Below are 18,309 nucleotides of genomic sequence, written 5' to 3'. Positions count from 1 at the left end.
CTCCCTTCCCTCTCACAACTACTAACCCTCAGACCTCAAGTGGGAAGAGATGAATAGAAGAATCTCTATTAAGAGCGTTCCCCCAGCCATGGGCTGCCAAACTGGGACTGCTGTTCCTGGATCATCATTGGCCAGTTGGGAACCACCTGTATTTTAGCCCCACATTACTTAAAAAAATTTTTTTTTAGTGTTTATTTATTTTAGAGAGAGAGGGGTGGGGAGGGGCAGAGAGAGAAGGAGACACAGAATCCAAAGCAGGCTCCAGGCTCTGAGCTGTCAGCACACAGCCAGACACAGGGCTTGAACTCATGAGCTGCGAGATCATGACCTGAGCTGAAGTCGGACGCTTCACTGGCAGGGCCACCCAGGTGCCCCAACCATATTTGCTTTTTAATTTCTGTTTGCGTTAGGTTGAGATTCACTGTTTGTTGAGATCCAGTACTCTGTTTTCTTAAGACCCCATGGGACTCCAGGTGCCTTAAGTTAGAATTTTTTTTTTTTTTTTAGACTCTAACATTATTGAAGTAATGCTGATGTTTTTTTTTTTATTTTACTTATTTTTATTTTGTTTATTTTTTAAATTTTATTTAAATCCAAGTTAGTTAACATATAGTGTAGTAATGGTTTCAGGAGTAGAATTTAGTGATTCATCACTTAAAATCCTATAACACCCAGTGCTTACCCCAACAAGTACCCTCCTTATTACCATCACCCTTTTAGCCCACCCCTCACCCACCTCCTTTCCAGCAGCCCTTAGTTAAGTTAGAATTGATCTCTCTGCATAAAATTCAGGCTTGTTGTGTAAGGCTTCTGGGTTTCAGAATCACTTATACTTATGTCCAGGCTGTTCTCAAATAAGGCAAGAAGCATCTGCTGTTAATAGTTGACAGTAAATTACACAAAGTAAAACATGGAAAATTAAAGTTAGAAAAGCTGGGGAGCTTTTCTATCATTTTCAATTTTCTGCACAAGCACGGACATAATCAGTGTTTAGGATCTGCTTGTGACGGATAAATTACATCTGTAATTCATTCTTTTCCATGTTACTGCATTCAGACGATAATTTGCTTTCAGATATCTTTGCTCATCTAATATTCTAAAATCGTTCATAGACTGAAAATAAGTCTAGTTACATCTCCCAATCCCAGGAAGCTTTTAAAACTAAAGAGTGTTGGCTTACCAAATGGGCCAAATTAAAAAAAAAAAAAAAAAAAAAAAAAAGAAGGGGGGAAGGGGTTGAGAAAACATAGCCGAATTTATTGTGCCAGAAATAAGATTCCTCTTTGGTAGATGACATTGCTTTTCATAAAACAATTCTCCTTTTCTCCTTTAAGGGAGACAACACAGAAATGAACCGTGAAGAAAGAAGTAACTAAAGAATTCATTATTTATATAAAGAATCCTGTTGAGAAAGATCTGTATTCTGAATGAACTATCTTTCTTCATGTTATCTCATATCTCTTCATGGTTAAGTGGAAACTCATGAAATCTAAATCTAGCTATGAGAAAAGATTATCATCCTGATTTTATTTGTTGAACTTTTCTTTGCTATTATGAACTTTTACTGCAAGACATTGCCTTCCATGAATCACAGCAGAGTAGTAAATTGAAAACAAAATGTCCACATAAGAAAATCCAGTATATTTAAACACACACACACACACAGGTCAGCTTACATTCAGATGAACTAACGAGTCATTGCCTACACTGAAGAAGAGTCATCTACGTTGCAGGTTTTTGCCTGGTGGAATTTATTTAGGTAGCTCCCACAAAGCGTTTAAACTATAATTAACGTATAGTAGCTTAACATGTAACATACGATGGATTAAGTATGTGTAGTGAGAAATGCAAAATTGTTATTTTAAAAAATCTTTCTGAGCTACTCTTGGCTTCTGTATTTTTCACTAAGGATAAATAATGCTGGAGGAGAAATGTTTTTTTCAGAAACATATTTTTATACTGAAAGTTTACGAATTTAAAGAAATTGCAGACCACAGGTTTTGCCACTTCTGCATATCAACCAAAGGGAAACAATCCATTCTTCCTCCTCATTTCGTCATTTATAGCCTGCTCTGTAGCAGACATTATGACGGGCAATCCTGCTGCATGGGTGAATGACTCATAAGCCCCCCCTGCCTTTTTGGGTGTTGATAGCTTTTGAGCTTCAGAGAAGTACAATGAAGATTAAAATTATCATAGAATAATAAAACATTCTTTTAACTCTTCTGTTCTTTAAAATTTCCCAGTAGACCACAAATTTGCCCATGTAAAACATAAGTAGACAGTAAATGTCTTCATGTGTGTCTGAGGAGGTTTGTTAAGAAAAACATTGGAAACTCTTACATAGTCTGCGTAGGAAGAGCAGATAAGTTTCAACTATGGTTATGTGTGTGCAAGAGGAACCGTGTGTTTGTATTAAGCAGAATGGGTTTACCACTGATTTTTACATGGATCCATCATCAGGATCTATCATTTACCAAGATCAACTAGAGTCAGATTGATTTTTAGGGAACACATATAGACATGGTTAATTTTACTTCCTGATTTGATCATTATGTATTGATTCGATAACATGCGGAGACCTCAGAATGATTAAATAATCTGTCCAGAGTTGCACAGTCTGGAAGCAGTTGAGCTGGGATTCTGCACAGGTAGCCTGTCTTCAGAGGCTGAGCTTTGAGCCTTCACTCTAACTTGAACTTGTTTATGCTGGCAGTAGTATGAAGCACGGCACCGTGATCTCATGTGTATGAAATACAGCGTTTGTTATTTGTGAGTCCACATGTTAGAGTGATGGACATAATTGGGCAAGTATTTATTGAGTCACTGTAATTGCTTGCATTTAAGACACCTCTGTTTTTTAAATCATGATCACTCACACTTTTTCGTAATTCAGAAAACCATCCCTGAATAATCACTAATAATATTTTTTCACCTAAGATGGGAAATTTGTATTAGAATTTTAACTAGAAGTCTGATAATATAGAGAACATAAGCCTTAGATCAGGTAGAATTTTGTAAGCCCTGCCAGACTGATACCAGAATAATAGGATGCTTTGGGAAAAAACAAATGAGAATTTCAGGATTCTAGGACAAAGCTTGTAAGGTTTTCATTTCATAACTCTCCTTTCTTTTTGCATAAAATAGAATATGCTTTCTTATTTAAAATAATAGTAGAAGTCATAGTTTTCTAATATATGAGACATTGTTTTGTGAGAGGCTGAGATTTCATTCCTAAGAGTTTTACTGTGCATTTATGATAATATTGGAAAAGTACAAAAAATATGCTTAAAAGCCTTCATGAGTCTTTATAAGTTATGCTCTATAAAATTAAAATCTAGAGGAAACCATTCACCTGCCTCTTCTGCAATGGGTTGTGTTGTAATGTCTATATGTTTGATGTGTCACTTAAGGTATTTATAATAACTTTTTTTAAAACAATCATATTTTAAAAATTAGCTAGGAATGAAATTTTAGTAGTCCCTTTTAGTTTTTTGTATATTTGCCTAATACCTGCCATGTTAATATTGCTGAAATATTTAGATCCAATGAGAGGAAATGTTTTCATATGAATACCTTAATTATTTTTAGTTTTTTTAATGTTTATTTATTTTGAGAGAGAGCACAAGCAGGGGAGGGGTAGAGAGAGGGAGACAGAATATGAAGCAGGCTCCAGACTGAGCTGTCAGCACAGAGCCCGATGCGGGGCTTGAACCCATGAACTGTGAGATCATGACCTGAGCTGAAGTTGGATGCTTGTGCCACCCAGGCGCCTTGTATACCTTAATTGTAAAATATTTCACAGTATTCTTTTTAAGATTTTTGCATTCTGTGTAATTGAAATAAAAATGACTTTGTGAATATTAGGACCACTGATTGCATTTTGTTTGTGATATTGCAGAAAGCATGCTTGCTCTCAGGAAAACATGGATTTAAGAATGTAAAATACCTGGGCTTACTGGGCATTTAGTATATATCAGTTTAAATTGTAATCCTGGACTGTTAATAGATGTATGTATCTTTCTTTTTAATGTTTATTTATTTTTGAGACAGAGAGAGACAGAGATGAGCAGGGGAGGGTCAGAGAGAGAGGGAGACACAGAATCTGAAGCAGGCTCCAGGCTCTGAGCTGTCGGCACAGAGCCTGATGCGGGGCTCAAACCCATGAACCGTGAGATCATGACCTGACCCGAAGTCGGATGCTTAACCAACTGAGCCACCCAGGTGCCTCTAAGAGATGCATCTCAAATATTAGTGTTCATTACATGGTTTAAAAGGCTCTGTGGGAAATACATATCCTCACAGAGCAGTTCAATTGGATGAATGATAGCATGGGGAAAAGAAAGAAGACACCTTTCTTTTTTAAGTTTATTTATTTATTTATTTATAAATAAATATTTATTTATTAATAATAATAAATATAAATAAATATATAAATAAACTTTATTTATAAGTTTATTTATTTATTTCTTTTTTAAGTTTATTTATTTTGAGAGAGAGAGAAGGTGCAAGTGGGGGAGTGGCAGAGGGGAAAAAGAGAGCTAGAATCCTAAGCAGGCTGTGGCCTGTCAGGAGCCCCGAGATCTTGACTGGAGCAGAAGTTAGAAGCTAAACTGACTGAACCATCTAGGCGCCCACAAAAAGACAACCTTTAACATCAATACCTAGTATTATAAGGATCTTTTCCTTAGAGAAACTCCAAGCCTTTGGGCTGTTCTCTTGAATGTATGAATTTAGTCAGACAGCCAATTAGAAAGATTTTTGACAAAATTGTCTTTGATATATAAATTCAAACTTGGCATAAAAGTCAAACTTATTTTGTGTCTAGAACAAAATTGATCACAGGAAAAAGCAGTATTTTTTGTCCTTTGATTTTATTTCTCTAGGCATTTTCTTCATGAATTGACTTTAGTGTTGGCTTGATTGATTGTTTGATTGGTGTTTTCTGAATGTCGAGATTGGCCTCTGTGTTCTTTTCCTTGGGGTGAAATTTATAATGAATATTACTTTATAGCAAATAAATACTTGTGCCAGCAATAATGAGAATATGGCCATTGGTGGTTTTCACTTAGTCCCAACATTACGTTGGAATTTGAATCAAAGTGGGATCTTTGGAATAATTGTAAAAGCTGTACACAAAAACATTTATGGCAAAGAGTAAGAGCTGGTTAAGTGCTCAGAGTGTGAATTCAGCTGGATCTGGGTTTGGTTTCACCAGTTACTTCCTACTGACTTTGTGTCAGTCATTTTGCGCCTCCTCTATAAAATGAGGCTAAGAATACCTGCTTTGAAGGTTCGTGTGGATTCAGTGAGATTGGTTATATAATGCAGGTCACTTCATGCAGTGTCTCGCTCTGTGTAAATTCTCTCTAAGTGGTAGCAGCTAGTGTTGTTCTGATCTCGGTGCTGAAATTCAGTCTACGTAACCTTCCGCCCCTATTAAGAGGAACTGTGCCTCTGGTCAGAATAAAATGTCACCCATTTTGCATATTGTACCAAAGGTATCTATCCATTATTTGATAAAAAAAAATTAAAAATCAGTGTTTATCTTGATGTATAAATGTGCATTATCACATACTAGGTTTTTCACTTACCTGTTACCAAGAGAAAATACCCCTTAACCTCTCAACATGTGTATCACTTGACGTTGAACTCAGTGGGGTAATATTAGTGAAATACAGTGTTTGTATCATTGTCTGTGCATATAAACCCATTTCTAAATGCAGTTATCCATGAATGAAAAAGTGGTTGTAACCAGCTGTTCCAAATTTAATGTCATTTAAAACTAATGCCTCTTTAGCTCTATGCTGGTCTAAAATAAATAATTCACATTTGATATTTCAGACACTATATTATTTATGTAAATTTCTTCTTAAAAGACTCACCTAAGACTTTTTTTCAAAAATAAAATTGATGTTTATTCAGTAACGTACCAGCACAGAGTAGCAGATTAAATATTAAAGTCCCATTTTTTTCATGATTTGCACTATCCCTACTTTATTCGTTCTATGCCCATACAGAGTTGCTTACTTGGTAAAATATCTACCACTTACTTCCTCAAAGGTTTAAAGAAGTAGCCAAGTCCATGATGTTCTAGTTACCGCATCCTCATTTTCCCCCTTTCACTGCGACTCAGAATTGATAGGGATCCAAATCAAGCCCTGTAAAATGGTCTCTTTCTCTGTAAGGTTTTAAAGGTGCTGGCCTAATTCACAAGCCTGGGACTTTTGACTTTGGTTTGAAATAGGAGAGTATACACTTTTTGCAGGAAGAAGAGAAAAACCCAGCCTCCTGATTTTACTGGTTCTTCAGGCATAATATAGCCTATTAGTTTCCTACAAGCTAGCTTCAGCTTTTCCTTTGCAGTAGTGTGTGCATTTTTGTTATATATAATTCAGAATATGAATTGTGCATTTACAGTTTGATTTACTAAGCCGTGCCACTGCCTTCTTGTTAAGGATATCGATTATTACCCATTCCATTCTGTGCATTGATTTAGTACGTGGCATTGAGTTAGTTGTATTACTTGATGTTGAAAAAGGATCAAATATATGTTCAAAGGAGATGCTTCCAGTCTATTTAATTGAGTTGGCTATTTAGGCTTTTAACATGTGAAACAATCAGGAAAAAGTACAGAAGGACAGGAAAATAAAATTTGTTTTCAGCATTTTAGAAGATGCCAAAAGTTATGCACTGAGGCCTTCCTGGAATTAAATGGTCATCTAATATTTAGTGAGCAGATGTGTAAAACCTGGGGTTTTCTTTTAAAAATTAAGGGGGGGTAGCACCCTCAGATGTTCAAGTTTTATTGATAAAAATTTACTTCTCTTTAAGAATGGTTTCATGAAGAAATTACATATTATTGAATATAAGTAGAAGTAATAAGTAGGATGTATACCTGTCTGGGGTACTCACATTTTGGGAGGATTGTGAAGAGAGAAAGTTAAGTGAAATAATCAAGCTAGGAACCAATGAGTTTTTTTTTTTTTTTGTTTTTTTGTTTTTTTTTTTTTTTGGAATCAAATGAGTTTTTTTAATCTACTGTTTCATGTTTCATAGTTAAAAATATTTTTCGGTGTATATAACAGCATGTAAGATAAGGCTGATATTTACTTAGTTTCTTTAACATAAATTGTTTGACTTTTCTAAACTTTAGACAGCCCACACTTAATGTAAAAAAAATTAACCCTCAGAATGAGATCATAGTACCATGGTTCTCTGATGAATGTTACCTTTTGTTTTAGCAGCTCAGTTGGCTCTAATCCATGGAAAAGTTTTTATTTCCCTTCAGCTTCCAAGGTAGGAGCCAAACCAAAGTTAAAGAAACATTTTCCAGCAGACAAGTCTCTACAGATAATACCAACAGTCGACGAGCATGCACTTGTGCGTTCTCTCTCTGTCTCTGTCTCTCTCTTTTTCTCTCTTTCTTTTACAGAAATATTAGGTCAGGAAACAATACTGAGATACTGATAATGAAAGTGACTTTCGTGTCAATAAAGGTGCTCCTTATTAATCCTTCCTAGTCGCATTATGACCTCAAAGTTTGTTTGCTTACATTTTCAGAATATATTTACTTCAGAACAATTGAAGAAGGATCACTCTGTCCCTATGTTAATATCTTCCAGGGCTTTTGATCTACAACCTTTTCTTACCTCTGGTTTATTTGGCTAGCATTTGATTTTTGAAGAATGAGGAAACATAAACAATTATGATTTTTTTTAAATGCCTATTAAAATACCGGCCTCAAACGACCTGCAAGTTCACAACTTGTTAACAGTAGAAATGTGAAAAGCTCAGCATTGAATGTAGAGAGTGTATAGAAGATGGTGCCAGTTGGACCACTTACCCTTCAAATACCTACTAGACCCAAACCTTTCCCCTGCCTAGTGATCGACCATACTAACAGTAGGATTCCCTTAATTGCATGTGAGTCAACAGCTTACGTGGCATGCCCACTGTGTGCCAAACAGCATCTCGGGTACTTTTCCAGGCTTCCGGCACAAAGCAAAAAAGACTTGGAAAAGTATATTCCCCCTTCCTCACCTCCTCCCCCCACCACTTGTGCTACCACCTAGACTTACTCAGTTGAAATCTCTAAACCAAGAAACAGAGCCAGATATATTTTTAAACAGCTCTATGTTCCTGGTTAACAAACACTCTTTTAACATTGCTGAGAGATTCAGGGAACGTCGTAGTTTTGCCATGACTTCTCAATCTACATAGAAGATGTGTGTTCTTTTTCCTAAGGATAGAACCATCTGGAAACCTTTGCATGCTCCAGACTCTCTCACACACAGCTGGCTTTTACTTTCTGATTAGCACCATAGATAAATTTTAAAACATGATTGGTAAAAACAAAATAATCCCACCTACTGAGTAATTTCTTATTCATAGTTAGAAAATGGAGTCGCTTCATTTCATTGATGTCCCCATTAGGTTTCAGATTCAAGAATAGTTTTTCTCTCTAAATGACATTCCCTATGATCTCTGTTCCCTAAAAAAATGCTATTTGATGTATGTTGATTACAATTAGCAGGTTTCCATATGTTGTGCGTTTTTCATGTTGCTATGTCTTTTATAATAACCACTTGGTTAAAAAAAAAAAAGTGTTACTTTTAAGCCTTTACAAGGTAATGTTTGTCCACAAATGTGGAGTTTCAGTGATCACATGGTTGACTTCATAACCTTTTTTTGGTACAGAATTTTGTATTTCTTACGTATTTTATTTATTATCTGCAAATAACTCCAAACAGAGTAATCTCCAAATAACTCTTCTGTGTTCTCTTCGAATTTCTGATTGATAATTATTTATAGCACTGAAGTTAAAAGCGATGATAGTCTGTTATCACTTAGGGACCTTCTTTTGTTCATTTGGCCTTTTACCTTTGAGTAAAATGGATTTAAATGTCTGAAACTTTTCTTGCATAAGTGGTAGTCCTCAGACATAGCAAATATGTTCTGTGTGGATGTAGTTTTACAAATTAACAATGCATGAAAATGGTACTGAGACCCCAAATGCTGTAGCTTTGGAACTTCATACATAAATTGCATGTGTTGTTGTAGGAAATGGAAAATGGATGGTCAGCCTTAGCCTGTAGTATATTTTGACAGCATGAATGAGTCAAGCAAGCAATTTTCCAGACTGTTTAATAGTACAAAGGAAAGGGCTTCTAAGGAAGTTATTCTTATGACTGGCTGAAAATATTTTTCTGAGTAACTGTTCTAGAGAAAAACAGGTCATCGTTGGAAGAAAAATGAAATCTCAAGTTATCAACATTCTGAAAGTGATTTGATCACTAAATGTGTTTCTCTTATGACAAAACTCCTTAAAAGGATACTGCTTCATACATTTCCAATTATTTAATGAATATTATCTTGAAAGTCAACAAGAAATGATGCGACATCATTGTACATTTTAGCTCAACCATCGTGGCAGAACATTGGCCATTCTATTTCTTGAATGGTTGTTTTTTTTATTCTAGTAGCACAAATAACACCACATCATCATAAACTTAAAGATCAAATGTTTTAGGTTAATAAAATTACTGCAAATTTATTCCACCATGTGGTTTTAAACTATATTTGAATGAAAATAGGGCTTGATCTATGGAAAATCACTCTTCTAGGTGGTTTGAAAAGATGCATTGTCCAACAGCAAGTCTTCACCCGGTGACAGGGCTCAGTGTGAGCTTGAATGGATTCCAACCACGGGGTTTATCATTACTGCATAGATCTTTGAAAGGACAGGCTGCAAATCTGGTTTCTAAGCCATGACTAGCTCTTATGTCAATTTGAAGAATAGAAATAAAATCAATACAGATTAAAAAAATAAAAGACACTCTGCAGTCATTCACAGACTGCAGCCAGCTTGCAAATTATAATATTCTGGCTAGTTAAGTACCCTTGATTATTGTCATTTTTCAATACGAGGTTAATGTTTAAAATTTGGCATTTAACCTACTAATCTCATTTTTATGTGTACTGTTGGAAGTGTTTCTAGTATTTTTGAAGTAACTTGAAAGAAAATTGAGATTTAGCCTTAGTTCCACGTAGAGTAAGTTTTGACCAGAGAAGCTATGTGAAGGCAAATCACTCTGTAGTCAAGACTCCACTGCAAGTGAAGCTTTATAAAAATTTTAAGAATGAAAACCTCAGGTGCTAGGTTTTTCCATGGAAAACCTGACTATTTTTGTTGCCTAAATTTAAGATTTTTTTTTTCATTTTAAAGGATTGTTTATGTAATAATGTTGAAGGGTTTTGCTTCATATTTAGAGGTAAGCTTTTTTTTTTCTTTGTCATTTTCGCTATTGAACTCCAGTGATGCCTAGATTCTTAGGATTGCAGTTAGAAGAGTCTTTAGAAACAATGTCATACAATTCATTTTTTTTTTTTTTTTACTGATTTGGAAACTGAGGAGCCATCAGGGAGGTTAGGGCTCAATTATAGTCATAAAGATCCTAAGCTCATCAGGAACTTTTAAATATGACTAGTCAATAGGTCAGAGCAAAAACTGGAATATCTTGTCTTCCATTTCTCTCAAATGGCCTTACTGACACACCTGATTGATGAAAACTGCTATTCAGGTCAGGTCACTGCTTTTTACTGCTATTAAGGTGGATTACTTTCTTGACTATTCTGATGCCTTGATGACTGGTGTCATTAAAGGTTTACCGTGTTTGCTGTTTAATAGCAGGATCTTGAAAAAAAAAAGTATGTATGTATATACCCAAGTTTGTTCTAAAACTAATAAAAGGATATACAGGACATGGTTTAAAATTATAGTAACATATATAATACTCTATGTTTTAAATTCTACAATAGCCAGTGGATTCTTCCAGACGCTTTTTGTTTGTTTGCTAACCTCTTGCATCTGTACCCAACCTGTGGTTGCAGTTGACAGGTGAATTTAATTCTTCCTCTGTGCTCTTACTTCTAAGAGGCTCTCATTGTACAGTAATTATCAAAAGAGACATACTCTATGAAACGACTAACTCTTCTTCTCTACTTTTCCCTAGCATTCTACATATCATAGAATGAATCACATTGTACCTGATTTTACAGTTCATTTGTTCATGTTTCTTTTTTTCCCCACTAGCTTATAAGCTCCTTAGGCATGGGAAGCTTACATTAATCACCTCTGTATGTATGGTGTTCGGTATAGCCTTGGCATTTGTTAAGGGTTTCATGAATTGAAAGCAATGTTTCTTCCTGACCATGACCAATAATTTTGAGCAGACTTTATGTGCTTTTAAATTCAACTTTAGAGAATTTTTTTTTTCTTGGAATGGGACGTTTGTTGGATAGCAACATATACACTGTTTCTGTAAGGAATCCTTCATTTATGGTGGGACTCAGACAGTTAAGTTGCTCTGGCATTATAGTGGATTGTTTGTGTTCTCTTGTAAATTTCTGAAACAGGCCTTTATTTGCCCTCATGCCATGTTTTGTATGTTATCTTGTACATGCAGAACATAGGGAACTGCTCAGGCTTCCTGAAACATGGCTGTATATACAGCCCATGTCCCTAATGGAGAATGATAATTGGTTGGTGCAGTGGCACAATACAGTTATTTTTCTAACAATATTAGCTCTCTGTTAGTAAAGTGCTTTGTTAGGAAAGTGTCAAGTTTATGTAGAATATTTACCCTTCAAAAGTTGCACAGGAGAAGTGGTATTACCAGGATAGCAACATTATCAGTCTTTTCTTTCTTTCTTTCTTTTTTCTTTTCTTTTCTTTCTTTTTCTTTCTTTCTTTCTTTTCCTTCCTTCCTTCCTTCCTTCCTTCCTTCCTTCCTTTTCTTCTTCCTTCCTTTCCTTCCTTCCTTCCTTCCTTTCTTTTTCTTTCTTTCTTTCTTTCTCTTTCTTTCTTTCTTTCTTTCTTTCCTTCTTTTTTTTTAACTCTATTGAGAATATTGAGAGGAATCTTGATTAGTGTTCATGCTTATTGTGAGAGGAATTTCCTGGGAACCAGACTGCAACTGTAGCAACTATAATAGTTGTTATATTATGGAACTAATAGTAGCAAAGATTTTTATAGGGAGATCTCTGTATCTCTGTTGCACTTAAATTTCGACACTAATTTTAGAAGAAAAAAGAAGTTTTGTCTTCCAAGTGTTGAAAACTTTACAGTATTGTAGATCTTCAATCTGAAGCAGAAAAGACCATCTTTGCTTCTGAAAAGTATCAATGCCTACGCCCTGCCTCTTGTTAACCTGCTCATTACTTTTCCCCTCCAGTAGTTATTTTAGGAGCTGTATGATATAAGCTGTTTTAGAAAGAAATGAAAAGTTCTAGAGGGTCAAAAATGATTTGGATTATGTGTTGATATCAATAGTCCTAGCAATTAAATGTTTGAGAAGAAACCTATATTTATCCACTGCGAAGAGGGTCATCAGGGGGGATTAAAAATTTAGTACTTTAGGCTCATTAAGGGTTAGAGTGGAGTAATTATGTAGCTGTTAACAAATGCTTCAATCTCCACTTGAACATTAAGATATATTACTCCTTGAGACTTATTGGCCCTCTTCAAGGAGCTTCACGATTTTGTAAATGTCATCTACTTTGAGAATAAATTCTGCTGATCCATTATTTTAGATTTGGCATGCTTTTCTGCAGAGTGTTTTCAGAAAAGGTAAGGTCTTGAAAATAATCTTAAAGAGATACGAGCTGTATAGAGTTTCTCCCCTTGGCATGAAGCAGTACTTACTGTCTGGAACAGGGAGCCTCTTCATACGTTGCTCAAAAGAGAGGAATTTAGAGAAGACCTTCGTGCAGCATTTATTTTGTTTGCTGATGATTATGAGGCTAGTCTGATTTTCTAATCTTGCAAGTTGGGAAATAATTAAAATGTTCCGGAAATAGCAAATTGAGCCGGGTATGCCATTCTTCATCGTGCAAATTGCAAGGAGTATTACATCAGTAACTGCGTATCTATTTTTTCAGGTTAGGCTTCCTATTTGTATAGCTAGTTAGTAACATGTTAACTTCAAAACATGTTAATTTCAAAATGTTATTTTCAGATCCACTTGGAAACTAACTGGAAGAGATAGTGATATTTGTTTTCTCTTGACTTTTTTGTTTTGCTTTGTTGTTTGTTTAATCTGGACAGATCACTTTTCACCTAAGGCAGTCTTTTAATCACTAACCCAAAGCCTAGTCACTCATATGCTTCTAATAAGTTAGGTAATATTACTATTATATAGAAATATGAAAACTCATACATTAGTTACAAGGTTATTTTACTGCATGAAAATGCAGTGACCGTAGACGCACATTAGAATTCTACCATACTCCTGGCATAGACCATTGTAGTTAGTTTTAACTGCTGTGTTCCCTGTCTGGAAGCTTTTAAAAAGCAGAGGTTGTGCCTTGGTCATCTATGAATCTTTGGTGCCTGCCCATAGGTCTAACATGTGGTAGACTTCCAATAAATATTATATTGCTTTACTATTATGAAAATGGAACAAAATGTGGAATACCAGTTGAAATCTTAGCTCCTAATTTATGCCATAACCTTCTTAACCTTACTTCCAAACTTTACAAAGAAACTATTAAACTAATTAACAGATGTTACAGTTATAAATTAGACCATACATTTCATCACAAGTTGACACAGTCACCTCTTTAAAAGTCCTCTTTCATTCAAGGAAATGAAAAATAGCATTGTGTACAGAACACTAGAATTATTTTACTTGGATTTTCACTTCTCAACTAATTGTGATATCAAAAAGATAAAAATATACATCTGGACTCTCATCTAAGTCTGATAACTGGACTGGAAAAAATGTCAGTTTAGTTAAGTAACAATATTGGTTGGTCAAAATATTTTATGTACTAGAAAACAGTGTTGTTGATTGATTTTTTCATTTTTGAATATGTATTCTGTGAATTTTTCTCCCCTATGGCACTAGACTGAAAAAGTGGTATTTTTCTGCCATTGGTAAGCATTATGAGTAAAAAATCAATAGTTAAATTGACCCAATAAAAGATGTCTGGGACTTACTGTTGAGACAAGAACATCAGGAGACAAAGTATACAGACTCTAACAAGGCTCAGAAGCATCTTTTGCATTTGTTTTGCATATGTATTAAATAGCATCCACGGTGCTAATGAATTGCATTTTTTTTTCTTTGGAGTCTGTTTAAGCCAGGATTCTGTTAACTAATGGATAGGCTGCAGGTTCCTTAGAGCCAGAGTCAGCAACAGGTCAGCAACAGACTTCCCACATGCCAAAAATGGAGGCATCTGGTTTAAGGTTGCTAGACCTCTCAAGAAATTTGTATATAATTTGGCTTTTTTTGCTTTGCTGATCACTACTTGCTTCTCCTCAGCATTATATTTGCATTCTATGTGAAAAATAGATTTAATATTTCATTAAGATTTTATCTAGATATATTTATTTATCAGACACTGTTGTTAAATGGTAAAGGGACTTAATGAGATAGGATCAATATGGTAATATTAATAATTCTAACTCTCTTTTATGCACATATAAAATTCATCTAACTATGCTTATTCATTCCATGCTATTGTTAAATGAGTAACTCAAAGGAATTTTTTTAAAGCAATGGTGTAAATATACACATATTAATCATTTGAACTCCATTTTATATACATATATCTGCATATTCTTTAATTTTTTTTAATGTTTGTGTGTGTGTGTGTGACAGAGAGAGAGAGAGAGAGAGAGAGAGAGAGCGTGCACAAGTGGGGAGGGGCAGCAGAATCCAAAGCAGGCTCCAGGCTCTGATGTGTCAACACAGAGCCCGATGCTGGACTTGAACTCATGAACCACAAGATCATGACCTGAGCCAAAGTCAGATGCTGAACCAACTGAGCCTCCCAGCCAACCCTGCATATTCTTTAAATATAAATAAGACATACATATATATAAATCCAGTTTTATTATTGGCTTTTTTTTCCTCTCCTTCCTTCTGATCAGTATCATTCAACGCCTTGTATATGGCAGGAAGTCTATAAAACACAGGGTATGCAAAAGTAATCTCCCTTTTTTTAGTCGCAGTGTCTGTTGCTGACCCACATCAAGTAATTTCCTTCAACTGTATTTTCATTTTTAACTTTTCCAGTTTGAAATAAATCCTCTTATGTGTTACCTGAGGGAGGAATAGTTTAGCAGGAAATCACTTACTAATCACAGTTCATTAATCACATAGAAAGAATACTTTTTTAAATGTCAACTCTTCACTCCTAGAAAACGTATGTTTCCTTGTGGAATCTCGATGAATTAGTTTGTCCTCATTGCCTTTCATACGTTATATTATATTCCTTAGGTGTTCATGAATTGCACATACAAATTGGCTATTACTCAAGTACAGAGTCTTGTAATCAGAGATAGCAGGTGTACCTTTTCTTTGATTTTCCTGTTATCTTCTTGACCATATAATCAGGCTGTTATTTCTCTATCTGAATAGCTTATTGAAGGCTATGGCCAGTGGTATGCAGGAGCTGGCTCACATAAGACTTCTTTCCAACTCCAGGTTAAGTGATGTCATGTTGGCATCTTGAAATTGGCCATGGTAGGAGTATTTACACCATGGAAATTGACAACTCAGGGTCCTTCCCTCTCCAGAGAGCCACTTAGGCACTTAGCAGCACCCGCTGTTTTAGTGTCATCTCTTCTTCTTTAAATCATTTGACCATGTAGAATTTTATTTCCAAATATTTTTCCCCACATTTTTTGCGACACTCAGAACATTTCTCAGCATACCACTTGCTAACTGAGTGACTGAGCAAGTTACTTAGGCCTTCCGTGTCCCAGTGTCCTGATGTCTATGTTAGGGATAATAATAGTACCTACCTCGGGATTGATGTGAGGTTGAATGAGAAATACATTTATCTCAGTATACTAGCAAAATGCCTGAGGCACAGGCACTCCATGATATGAGCACTCCAGTAATACTACCTGAACTTGTCTCTCTGTACCTTAACTAATAGATATTTATTGATCCCATACTAAATACTTAGCATTTTGTTGAGTCCACTGGGTTATTGATTGAGGCCCAATGCCTGTAACAGTGAGTATTAGTGATAGTGCCCTATTGCAAAACACTTCCTCTTTTGCTATTCCAACCTAATGTCTTTTGTCCTTTCTGTCTTTTGGCTTAGAATTTTTTTCCTCCCCTAAAATAGTTTTGTGTACTTTTTCCATATAACCTTATCCTCACCCCAGCCCTGGCCATGTTATTGTCCTGTCTCCTTGTGTCTGTGGTATGCCCCATTCATCTCTGTCTGTCTTCGGCAGAAGAATTGTAATTATGTACCTCTCTCCCTCTCTCAATTTGAGCACATGGCTTGTGACTTACCACTTTGTGTTCTTACCGTTTAGTGAAATACTGGATATGTAGTACACCAACTAGAACACATGTTCACTCATTGTTGACTGAAGAAATAAGACGGACTTTGCTCATAAAGACCTTATTACTTGGTTGAAGAGGTAATACATATACATGGGGAATGAAGGTGAACAAGAAAGCATTTTAATAATGGTATCTATGTTTTTAGGTGTTTTAAGTTTATAATTTATTTTCAGATATAGATGATTTTTGTAAGTAGGTTTAAGTCAGTTGTGTTTCTGTTACAGATATAGATATTTATGTTCACAGATATAAATGAATTGTTAGGTCAGCCAGATCAGATGGTTAGAAGCAAAGTCTAGCTTGTCAAGTAGGTTTTGTGACTTTGGTTCAAAAATATAATACGAAGTTCAGTTATTCTTCCAGGTAGTAACTGTTTCTCTTTTGCTTTCTGTTTGTGGTGTGGTTTTGTTTTGTTTTAGTTTTGTTTTGTTTAGCTTTTAAAAATTATTATGGCAATTTTCAAACATATACAAAAATTAGAGAAAATATTGTAGCAACCTCTATGTATGTATGAATCAGCATTTTGTATGCATGTATCCATATGTGCATCAGTCAACATTTTGCCCATTTTGTTTTGTTTCTTACCTCACACATACCTTTTATCCCTGATGTATTTTAAAACAAATTCGGACATCCTATTAGTTTACCTATAAATTCTTTAGTATGCATCTGTCTGTGACAGATTAGAACTTCTTTTAAATATAATGCTGTTTCCAAATCTATCAAAACTGACAATAATTTCATTGTATTACTTAGTACCCACGTTATGTTTAATTTCCCCCTGTTGTCAGAGCAAGATCTATTTTTACAGGTGGAGTGACCAGGTGAGCATCTAAACAAGATTTACACATTCCATTTGGAAGTGAGGTCTTTTGAGATTCTTTTAGTCTGTGATAGTTTCTGCTCCTTTTTTCTTCCCATGCCTTTATCTGTTGAAGACTTTAGTCACTGTCCTGAAGAAGATTTGAGATTCTGAATGTAGCTAGTTGTTTCCCTGTGTATTGTTGACCATGTTCTTCCATCTCCCTGGTTTTCTGGAGACTAGAAATTAAAGCTATCATTGAGTTCAGTTGTAATGCTATTTATTATTTGGTGTGAATGCCTCCTGGATGGTGCTGTGTACTTTCAGTTGCATCTCACCAAAGGGGCATAATTTCTGTTGTACTCACATTTAATGATGCTAAAATCTGTCGATAAGTTCAGGCCAGCCTAGGCCAATCCTATAAAGTTCTTTATCAGACTTGGATTAGTGTTTCATCTCATTGTTCCTTATTGCATAGCTTCATGATTTCTTTTAGGGATTGCCAAATGATGACCTTTTTCATTCTATCATTCCTGCTGCATTCATTACCTGTAATTTTTCTATAGAGAACTTTTTTTGGTAACTAATTGGCACCTTCATCATATAGTTTATATTAGAAAGGTGGAGAAAAATGCATGAGTTTTATTTATCTATTCCAGAATATAATTTCTTAATACATGACCCAAATATAGATACATTCAAAGTATTCTAACAAATTTTGATAAAATTTCCCTTGGGGATATTCTTTGAGTTATTTCTCTTAATCCTCTTTTGTTGATTATTACATTTTGAGAATATTCCTTCCCTTGTGGTGACAGGAAGTCTCTTCTCCTTCCTTTTGTGTTTACCATAATATACCTCTATATGATTGAATTTATCCACTTAGAAGATACTTATTGAGCATGTTTTTTTGGGGGGAAGACAGGTAAGCACTGTGCGAGTCGCTGGGCATATGGACACAAGCCCTGCCTTTTTCATAGAGTTATATAGTTTGGATTTATTTTCCATGTATAATGTGATGTGATTAAGAAAAATATGTATATGAATCTGATTTTGGTTACTATAATATTTGATGTCCTATATTATAAATATGAACCAAGAATGCTTTAACTGACTTTAGAGTTCCTGGGC

At 35.2% G+C, this 18,309-nt stretch overlaps 1 protein-coding gene across 14 annotated transcripts in view; it reads left to right on the top strand.

The window, feature by feature from the left end:
- Positions 1–18,309, top strand: part of MBNL1 (muscleblind like splicing regulator 1) — a 206,159-nt gene that overhangs the window by 65,029 nt on the left and 122,821 nt on the right. The window contains exon 1 of one of the 14 annotated variants that reach the window (XM_019439936.2): positions 12,498–12,631. The exons of the other annotated variants lie outside the window; for them this stretch is intronic. Coding sequence (XP_019295481.1) covers positions 12,602–12,631 — 30 coding nt within the window. The 5' untranslated portion in view covers positions 12,498–12,601. Of the gene's footprint in view, positions 1–12,497; positions 12,632–18,309 lie in introns of those variants that run through there. 14 annotated transcript variants of the gene reach the window in all.

Source organism: Panthera pardus, unplaced genomic scaffold (genome assembly GCF_024362965.1).
Source record: "Panthera pardus isolate Hobbes unplaced genomic scaffold, ASM2436296v1 HiC_scaffold_16, whole genome shotgun sequence".
In the NCBI taxonomy this organism is placed as follows: Eukaryota; Metazoa; Chordata; class Mammalia; order Carnivora; family Felidae; genus Panthera; species Panthera pardus.
The sequence above is the reverse complement of the archived record's forward strand: the minus strand, read 5'-3'. Positions and strand labels throughout refer to the sequence as shown.